This window comes from Scyliorhinus torazame, chromosome 18, assembly GCF_047496885.1.
Source record: "Scyliorhinus torazame isolate Kashiwa2021f chromosome 18, sScyTor2.1, whole genome shotgun sequence".
NCBI lineage: Eukaryota > Metazoa > Chordata > Chondrichthyes > Carcharhiniformes > Scyliorhinidae > Scyliorhinus > Scyliorhinus torazame.
This window is the reverse complement of record NC_092724.1, coordinates 10,320,430-10,331,081: the sequence shown is the minus strand read 5'-3', so window position 1 is coordinate 10,331,081 and position 10,652 is coordinate 10,320,430. Positions and strand designations below refer to the sequence as shown.

Genomic DNA, 10,652 nt, shown 5'->3' with positions numbered 1-10,652 from the left:
GCGAAACCCACGCAAACACGGGGATAATGTCCGTGTGGAGTTTGACCAAGAGCCAGGATCGAACCTGGGACCTCGGCGCCATGAGGCAGCAGTGCTAACCACTGCATCACCGTGCTGCCCTAGTCTTCAGCTTCTTGAGTGTTTTGTGCTGCACTTATCCAGGTGAAGAGGGAGTATTCCATCACACTCCTGACTTGTGCCTTGTAGATGGTGCACAGGCTCTGGGGGAGAGGGGGGGGGGGGGGGGGGGGGGAAAGAGAGAGAGAGAGAGAGAGAGAGAGAGAGAGAGAGAGAGAGAGAGAGAGAGAGAGAGAGAGAGAGAGAGAGAGAGAGAGAGAGAGAGAGAGAGAGAGAGAGAGAGAGAGAGAAAAAGTTACTCGTCGTAGGATTCCTAGCCTCTAACTTGCTCCTGTAGCCATGGTATTTATAAGACTAGTCCAATTCAATTTATGGTCAATGTAACCCCTAGGATGCTTATATGAAAGTGGGGAACTAATCACTGGCAATGTCATTGAATGTCAAGAGCACGATGGTTAGTCTTTTGTTGGTGATGGTCATTGCCTGGCACTTGTGTGGCATGAATGTTACTTGCCACTGGCCAGCCGAAACCTAGATATGGTCCAGGTCTATCCATCCTTAATGTGATGCTTGCCACATTCCACACGCTCACAACAATCTTGCCTCCGGACACTGCTCATCTACACAAGTCTATACTCTGGCCAATATTTTTGATTACTATCATAGAACCTACAGTGCTGAAGGAGGCCATTCAGCCCATCGAGTCTGCACCGGCCCTTGGAAAGAGCACCGTACCCAAGCCCACGACTCTACCCTATCCCCTTAACCCCACTTAGCCTTTTTGGGCACTAAGGGCAATTTAGCATGGCCAATCCACCTAACCCGCACATCTTTGGGACTGTGGGAGGAAACCGGAGCACCCGGAGGAAACCCCCACACACACACACGGGGAGAACGTGCAGACTCCGCACAGACAGTGACCCAAGCCGGGAATCGAACCTGGGACCCTGGAGCTGTGAAGCAACTGTGCTAACCATTATGCTACCGTGCTGCCCACTTCTTGCTAAGAGTAAGAATTACAAGAGAAAAAAAAGTGAGGCACAATCAAATATAAGCCACAGTAATATTAACATTTCAGAACATTTTGCACAGATAGACAGTTTCTGAATTTCCAGCCGACATTGTCACAGGACAGGATCTTGATGATGGAAACAGAGATACAAGGCATTAAGTTTGTTATAAAATATCGAAATTGCTTTGAATTGGTCCTACATTTCAAGCAGTTAGCTCCTGTTTCTACTTCAATATTCTCTATTTTCTGATGCCGACTGTAAACCGCACAAAAAAAAAATCATTGATAAAAAGTGTATGTTACTTGAATTTCAGAACTTGTTCTACCCTCTTCTGTCTGGGTAACAGCTAATTTGTGATGCATTTTGTTTTACTTACATTCGCAAATCTCCCAGCTTTGTGCAGTTCAGAACAAACAATACCACCAGTTCTGATGAAAGGTCATCAATTTGAAACATTAACTTTGTTTCTCTCTCTATGATGCTGCTTAACTGGAGTGTTTGCAGCATTTGTTTTTAATTGAAGGATTTCCCACATTCTATTACCGTCCCACAGCCAAAAGGGAAATTCGAAACTCTAAGTTAACAGCTGGAAGAATGACAAGATTTCATGTTTTAAGACTGTAACAAACAGACTAAAAGTACCTTTGACTAAACATTATTTTTGGAGGCAACTCGTACTTAAAACGACTGAACAGCAATTTTAACACAGCTGAAAAAGAAAACCCAGTCTGATATGTAGCATCGCTGCCCTTAAGGGGATTTTCACAGCAACTTTATTGCAGTGTTAACGTAAGCCTACTTGTGACACTAACAAAGATTATTATTATTATTAATTAGACTTCACTTTTCCCAGAATTAGTCCAAAAGTATTCTTAGCTCCCGGGGATTCTCTTCTGCTTTTACATTTCTCAGCCTGGCAGCTTATAACCTCAAAATTGTCCTTCATGATTTACAGCATTACTGGAGATCCTCCCTCTCACTCAAGTTAGGCGAATCTTCCAGCTTAGCCTTAACTGCTCAAGTTTCACTTCAATCTGAGCACGAGATTCTACCCCCATTCTTGTGTGGTGAACCTCGCTGCCTCTTTCCTGGATCCTGGCAGACTGGTGTCTGCGAGCTTCCGTGATATATTAGGAATCCTTCCCTCTCAAAGCCTATTTTCAGAGCAATATGAATCACATGGGCTTTGTATCCAGGTAGAGATGCTGATTTAATTATTTATTTTACTGTAGAATTAAGAGGGCAGTTTAAAGTATAACTGTTTACAACCTAATATTCTCAACATTATTCTGGGAGACAGGCTGCTGTCATTGTCTCCAAGCATCAACACCTTCTTACTGTAAAATATTTTCCAACAATCAAACTACCCAGTCTAGCTGCCCGGCAGACTACAGAATGGATTACATTTTGCCCCAAATTAAAACATAAACAATCTTATAAACTTCATAACTGTAGCAATCTGTGGATTTTTTCTTCTGTACCAGTTTTGTCAGTAAGTTCACTTTATTTTTAAAAATAGAAATATTGAGCCAATATTGGGTTTCAAATTACAAACGAAAGTCAGAGGGCCCTTATGGGAGATGCTCAGGTCTACAACAACCCCAATACATCAGCTAATTAACAGTGTAAACAAAGTGAAAGTATAACAATTCTACACCTGTGCAAAACAATTCTATATTCATACTTAACATGCCATTAAAATGGTAATTCGATTGGAGTGAATAGGCTTTAATTTTAGTTTAAACTTTTTCTGCTCAGTTCAGTCCACACCTTTGAGACATGTACAGCAAATTCACATTGCTTAAGCAGGGAAAGGGCAAGTCAGATGGCCACTTCCAGGAAGGTTTGGAAAAAAAGTGTGGGGCATTGCAGACCAGCCTCCATTTTTCAGTTTATTTGCAACCAGAGATTGTCAAATGCTTTGATAAAATAGTGAAAAAGTACACAGGTGCATGACTGCACAGTGTGGCAAGTCACCAGATTGTCCTCATTAGATCCATCATACAAGCTTTTTTTTTGCCTTTTGGACTATGTAATGGGCAAGTGAAATAAATTCCTTCTCCCACCCTAATGTACTTTCTCTAGGTATGGAGACCATGGCTGGATGCTCCAATTCTACAGGTAATTCTGGATTCTCCGATTCTGGGGGAATGTCCCCATGCCAGCGTGGGAACGGCCAGAAAAAAAAGGCGCAAAACGGCCGATTCCGCCTTTTGCTGGGGGCTAGCAGGACGGTAGCGTAGAGCACCCAGCTCTAGCTGCCGATTCACCCCGGAGATTTGCCAGGTCCATGGCCGCGCATGCGCACGGCGGCAGCCCTCCGCGGCCGTGCCGTGCTACGTGGCGGAGGCCGCTCGAGGACCTGGCCTGCGAAATGGTGCCCCCCTTCGGCCGGCTTGCGCGTGCCGGCCCACCCCCACCACAGAGCCCCCAGCCCCGAATAATGTCCCCCTGTGCCCGCGGATCGGCGCTCCCCCGACTGTGGCGGCACTGGACTGAGACCGCAGCTGCCACGCCGTGTTCCCGACGGGTGAGACCACACGTGACCCACGCCGTCGGGAACTCGGCTGGTCGGCGGCGGAGCATCGGGCCTCAGGCAATGTCCTGAGGCTGTGGATACGTGGCACGGAACATCGCGAAAGCGGCGCTGCCCCGATTGGGTCAGAATCATGTGTTCTCCGGCCGATTCCTGAACGCAACGCGATTTTGGCATCGGCAACCGGAGAATCCTGCCCCATTTATATTAAATAAGGAGTCCCGACAAAAATTACTAGCACCCAAACTGTCAAACGAAGAATTGTTTGAAAACCACTGTTGGATCAATACTCTGCCACTGAGCTCAAAAAGCAAGCTATCCTGGCTACAGCTGCCTTCACTTAAACCTCAGCGATAATATCCTATGTACAACTCAGCCAGCCAAACAAGAGGACAACAGTTCTTTGTGAGGCACTAATTTTTCTATATTTGTAAATGAACGTCACCATGAATTGCATTAGTTCAGTACTGCACCTTAAACCTGCAATCATGCACCTTAGCAACACTATGGAAATGCTGCACTGCAGCCAAATCCAATTTGAATGTTTTTTCCATGTTATTTGCCAAATACAATTGCCCCCAGGCACGATAGGACAGAAGGGACAAGATCAATTATAACACAAGTTTAACAACACGAGACAAGCTGCTAGTTTAGTGAGCCTTCAGCAATAAGCCTTTGCTCTTATCAGAATACTGCACAACTAGTACTGCATACTTTTATTGCTCTTTCATACAAGAAATGGAAGGTCCATTTGAAGGATTCAATGCTACATTACGGTCTTAAGTGAATAACAAACTGGCAATACAAGTTACAATTTATTAACTTCCATCACATTTGTTCCTCTTTGTTTCACGGCATGTGCATAATCACACTAATTAAAGTGCTCAATCACACAATGTTATCAGAACGGTTACTAAATAGTCTTTCATTTGTTCAGTTCAATGTCCAGCAAGTAACTGAGCCATTATGCAAATAGTGAGATTCCAGTTATGACTTTGGCCCGCCTTGAATTAAAAAAGGGTGTGTAGTGAAAGGGAATTAAGGAATTACCTCATGGATAGTTAAGTCACTGAGTTTGGATGCTCTTTCATGTGGCAGACTCATCCCAAATATTAATTGAGCTCATATTAAAATGTCAGTATCCTCAGCAGTCTAAAATGTCACCAGAAAAAACATACGCAAAACTGCACATAAATATAAGTTTTAATTTTGGGGGCATGCAACAACTTGTCCCAGGACTACCCAATGGTCAACTTATTTCCGTTTCTGGTTGCCGATGTACCAATACAATGGTGTCATATTTAATCTCAAGATTAGCCTCTGACGTCATCATCACTCCACATCCAAGATTGTCTATTTTCACCTCCATGGCATCACCCGCATTAGTCCATTTCAGATCCTGTGCTGCAGATACTCTCACTTATGCCTTTTGTATCCATTAGGTCTAGAGGTAACACTGTGTTTTTGGCTGGTCTGCCACATTCTATCCTCTATAAAGTGGAGGGCTGCTAAAACTCTGCTGCCCATATCTTAGCATGCTTCAAGCCCCATTCACTTAGCATCACTGTGCTCACTGACTTATGATGACTCCCAGTCAAGCATCAGAGAGAGAGAGAGAGAGAGAGAGAGAGAGAGAATGAGAATTCTCTCATCGAGTCTGCACCGGCTCTTGGAAAGAGCACCCTACCCAAGGTCCACACCTCCACCCTATCCCCATAACCAAGTAACCCCACCCAACACTAAGGGCAATTTTGGACACCAAGGGCAATTTAGCACGGCCAATCCATCTAACCTGCACATCTTTGGACTGTGGGAGGAAACCGGAGGAAACCCACGCAGACACGGGGAGAATGTGCAGACTCCACACAGATAGTGACCCAAGACGGGAATCGAACCTGGGACTCTGGAGCAATTGCGCTAACCACAATGCTACCGTGCTGCCCCATATCATTCCACAACCCTCCGAGATATATGCACCCTCTAATCCGTGCTTCGTGAGCATTCCCAATTTTAATTGCTGCACCACCGCGCTCGCAGTTGCCCAGGCCCTAAGCTTTGCAATGCCCTCCCTACACCTCTCTGCCTTGCTTTCCTCTTTTACCAAGTTTTTCGTCATCCGACCTCGTATATCTAGCTCAGTGTCATTTTGTTCTCTAACGCTCCGGTGAAGTACCTGGGGAAAGGAACTACAGAAATAAAAGTTGCCGCTCCTTTTTGAAATGAGATTTCCACCATGTACAATGAATAAACTAATAAGTTTCTGTAGAGATGCTATACAGCTAGTGTCAAGATGGAGGTGTTCACGGCCTGGTAATTTCAGGGGGGCATTTGCAGAAGTCTAAAATATATTAATATCTTTTGTGTACTGAAATATAAATATATAAAACCATGGATTGTGATACTTGAAATCAGTGGCATAAAGCTTACCCTTCATGAATCGAATGGGAAAACATTCAGATTGACAAGCTAAGCACTCTCAATTGAACATTTCAAAGCCATATTTACATCAAAATGTAATCCTATCGAGTTTTTGCATACCGCAGAGGAACTTGCTGAGTATTGGATCATACCTAATCAAAAGGCAGTACTGCATTACTACCTCTCAGATTCCCTACAATGCAGAAGGAAGCCATTCGGCCCGTCGAGACTGCACTGGCCCTCCGAAAGAGCATCCCACCTAGGCCTATGCCCCACCCTATCTCCGTAATCCAGGAACCTCACCTAACCTTTTGGACCCCAAGGGACAATTTAGCATGGCCAATCCACCCAACCTGCATACCTAAACAGTTTTGGGCCCCGTATCCAAGGAAGGATAGCTGTCCTTGGAAAGGGTCCAGAGGAGGTTCACAAGAATGATCCTCGGAATGAAGAGTTTGTTGTATGAGGAACGGTTGTGGACTCTGGGTCTAATTCGTTGGAGTTTAGAAGGATGGGGGGGGGGATCTTATTGAAACTTTCAGGATACTGCAAGGCCTTGATTGAGTGGACGTGGAGAGGATGTTTCCACGAGTAGGAGAAACCAGAACCCGAGGGTACAATCTCAGACTGAAGGGACGATCCTTTAAAACAGAGATGAGGAGGAATTTCTTCAGCCAGAGAGTGGTGAATCTGTGGAACATTTTGCCGCAGAAGGCTGTGGAGGCCAAATCACTGAGTGTCTTTAAGACAGAGATAGATAAGTTCTTGATTAATAAAGGGATCAGGGATTATGGAGAGGAGGCAGGAGAATAGGGATGAGAAACATATCAGCCATGATTGAATAGCAGAGCAGGCTCGATGGGCCGAATGGCCTAATTATAGAATTTACAGTGCACGAGGCCATTCAGCCCATCGAGTCTGCACGGGCCCTTGGGAAGAGCACCCTACTTAAACCTGTTCCTACTTAATTCTGCTCCTATGTCTTATGGTTGGACTGTGGGAGGAAACACATGCAGACATGGGGAGAACATGCAAACTCCACACAGTCACCCAAGGTCAGAATCGAACCCAGGTCCTTGGCCCTGCAAGGCAGCAGTGCTGGCCACTGTGCCGCCCCAGCCCAAATCTTGAATCAAACTCCTCCATAACCCTAGAGGCCTCCCTCTCGAGCAGGTCATCCCTCCATTTATTCCTTTCAAGAGCTTGTTAATTTTTCCCACCAATATGTAAAACTGGTCAGTTTTGACTGGAGTTATAAAGCTTTTTTAGCATTGCCTCTATATCCTTTCAATAATGTGAAACCAGTTGTTTGCTTGGCTACTCCATCATGTACAGAAAATTCACAAACTCCAAAAAGCAGGGATCCTAAATTTTAGTCGTAAACCTTTCCCTATCTAATATCTGCATTTTTGTCCTTTAAAATAATCAATCTTTCAAGTAACCAAATTTCCTAAACCCACCACCCAGTGCGATTAAAAATGTCAGATTTTCTTCTCTGCCCTTTTACTTTTGGACAGGCAATGGTATCATAAGCAGGTTTCAACACACGCATTAGCAGCTTTAAATATAAGCAATTCATTCAGTACACATTATAATCTCTTAATTCAGAAATTTAAGAATGTATGTGGCCTTTGGAACAAAAAGTGGCATGTCATTTATACAATACATATGCAGCATGGTAGCATAGTGGTTAGCACAATTGCTTCACAGCTCCAGGGTCCCAGGTTCGATTCCCGGCTTGGGTCACTGCCTGTGCGGAGTCTGCACGTTCTCCCAGTGTGTGTGTGTGTGGGTTTTCTCCAGGTGCCGATTTCCTCCCACAGTCCAAAGATGTGCAGGTTAGGTGGATTGGCCATGCTAAATTGCCCGTAGTGTCCAAAATTGCCCTTAAGTGTTGGGTGGGTGGGGTTACTGGGTTTATGGGGACAGGGTGGAGGTGTGGGCTTGAGTTGAGTGCTCTTTCCAAGGGCCGGTGCAGACTCGATGGGTGAATGGCCTCCTTCTGCACTGTAAATTCTATAATGATTCTATTATTGTCACAAGTAGTCTTACATTAACACTGCAATGAAGTTACTGTGAAAATCCCCTAGTCACCACACTCCAGCGCCTGCTTGGGTACATGGAGGGAGAATTCAGAATGTCCAATTCATCTAACAAGCAAGTCTTGAGACTTGTGGGAGGAAACCGGAGCACCCGGAAGAAACCCACGCAGACACGGGGAGAACGTGCAGACTCCGCACAGACAGTGACCCAAGCCGGAATCGAACTCAGGTCCCCGGCGCTGTGAAGCGAGTGTTAACCACTGTGATACCATACCACCCACTTTGGTCTGAGATGAGAAACTAACAAAGAATTTTAAATCGTTAGTGGATGCTCCCCCTCCCTCAGTGGAAAGCAAGGATTCTGAGTAAAGCAGATATTTTCCATTCTGTCAGACACATCAGTGAAGTTGCCGAATGCAGAGTGGTTAGCACTGCTGCTTCACAGCACCTGGCTCCCAGGTTCGATTCCCGGCTTGGGTCACTGTCTGTGCGGAATCTACACGCTCTTCCTGTGTCTGCGTGGGTTTCCTCCGACAAGTGCCAAAAGATGTGCTTGTTAGGTGAACTGGACATTCTGAATTCTCTCTCCGTGTACCCGAACAGGCGCCGGAATGTGGCGACTAGGGGCTTTTCACAGTAACTTCATTGCAGTGTTAATGTAAGCCTACTTGTGACGCGAATAAAGATTATCTTGCTGGTCTTCTGACTCGCCCCAAATCTGTAACACAGAGTAACAGATGGGGCAACCGTTGGAACAGACTGAGCCAGACAGGACCTACCTCCCCCAGTAATGCGCCACTCGCCTTGACATTTACAGGACATGGTATTAGGACAGTCCACTGTTGGGGTTCATTTTCTTCAACGAATGCAAAATAAACTCCTCCCATTCAAACCCGTTTGCACTGAGCAACATTGCAATGGCAACTAGCAAGCCTCTCAAGTCTACCTGTAGCCAGATGGTATTTGCGCACGCCAGTCCTTTCCTCAATCTTCCCCAGTATGTTGGTGATGAAGTTCTTCTCGTTCAGGAAATTCTCAAAGCGCTCCCGCAAGGACGGCATCTTTTCTTGCAGCGAATTTGTATTTGAACCCCCCCCCCCCCTCCCGCCTTCTGTGCCCCTCTCTGCAGCTTCAGCACCCACACAAGACAGCACTGAAATCCCTTCCTCCCCCTGCCCTTTCCGCTGATGGTAGCTCTCCTGCTAATCCACTAGCTGCTGACTCTCAAAAACCTTTCTGCCAATCCGCTTAGCGTCTGCTCGATCCGTTTTGCAGGAGCCACGCTTCCGGCTAACCCTTCTCTGATTGACACGCCACTTGCCCAATTGGAGCTAATGTGGATACCTGGATCCTGCTCTTTGTCTGCTAATTTATCCTTGAAGCAGCCACTGCCCAGTAAGTCACAGGTTGGGGAATCACAGTTTGAAACACAGTGCACACTCCTGGTCTCCATAAAAGTGCTGAAAGGCATAAGAGCAGATGGCAAAACCAATAAAAAAATTACTACCCAATTATTTTTTTTCCCCCAATTAAGGGGCGATTTAGCGTGGCCAATCCACCTACCCAGCACATCTTTGGGTTGTGGGAGTGAGACCCACGCAGATACAGGGAGGACGGTGGGAGGAAACGGGGCATTCGGAGGAAGCCCATGCCGACATGGGGGGGGTGGAATGTGCAAACTCCACTTGGACAGTGACCCGGGGCCGGGACCGAACCCGGATCCTCGGCGCCGTGAGGCAGCAGTGCTAACCACTGCACTGCCGTGCCATCCTTAAAAAAAATTACTAGAATTCAACCGGCAGCATGGTAGCACAAGTGGATAGCACTGTGGTTTCACAGCGCCAGGGTCCCGGGTTCGATTCCCCGTTGGGTCACTGTCTGAGCGGAGTCTGCACTTTCTCCCCGTGTCTGCGTGGGTTTCCTCCGGGTGCTCCGGTTTCCTCCCACAGTCCAAAGACGTGCAGGTTAGGTGGATTGGCCTGATAAACTGCCCTTAGTGACCAAAAAAAAAGGTTAGGAGGGGTTATTGGGTTACGGGGATAGAACATTACAGCGCAGTACAGGCCCTTCGGCCCTCGATGTTGCGCCGACCTGTGATACCACTCTAAAGCCCATCTACACTATTCCCTTATCGTCCATATGTCTATCCAATGACCATTTGAATGTCCTTAGTGTTGGCGAGTCCACTACTGTTGCAGGCAGGGCATTCCACACCCTTACTACTCTGAGTAAAGAACCTACCTCTGACATCTGTCCTATATCTATCTCCCCTCAGTTTAAAGCTATGTCCCCTCGTGCTAGACATCACCATCCGAGGAAAAAGGCTCTCACTGTCCACCCTATCCAATCCTCTAATCATCTTGTATGCCTCAATTAAGCCACCTCTTAACCTTCTTCTCTCTAACAAAAACAGCCTCAAGTCCCTCAGCCTTTCTTCATAAGATCTTCCCTCCATACCAGGCAACATTCTGGTAAATCTCCTCTGCACCCTTTCCAATGCTTCCACATCCTTCCAATAATGTGGCGACCAGAACTGCGTGCAATACTCCAAATGCGGCCACACCA

At 46.2% G+C, this 10,652-nt stretch overlaps 1 protein-coding gene across 1 annotated transcript in view; it reads right to left on the bottom strand.

Moving 5' to 3' along the window:
• The window catches only part of LOC140395762 (receptor expression-enhancing protein 6-like), a 39,289-nt gene extending 29,930 nt beyond the window's left edge, over positions 1–9,359 (bottom strand). Inside the window, exons 1-2 of the mRNA XM_072483918.1 lie at positions 9,034–9,359; positions 6,430–6,448 (exon numbers count right to left, since the gene is read on the bottom strand). Of these exons, the coding sequence (XP_072340019.1) occupies positions 6,430–6,448; positions 9,034–9,148 (134 nt within the window). The 5' untranslated portion in view covers positions 9,149–9,359. The remainder of the gene's footprint in view (positions 1–6,429; positions 6,449–9,033) is intronic.
• Positions 9,360–10,652: the final 1,293 nt, after the last annotated feature.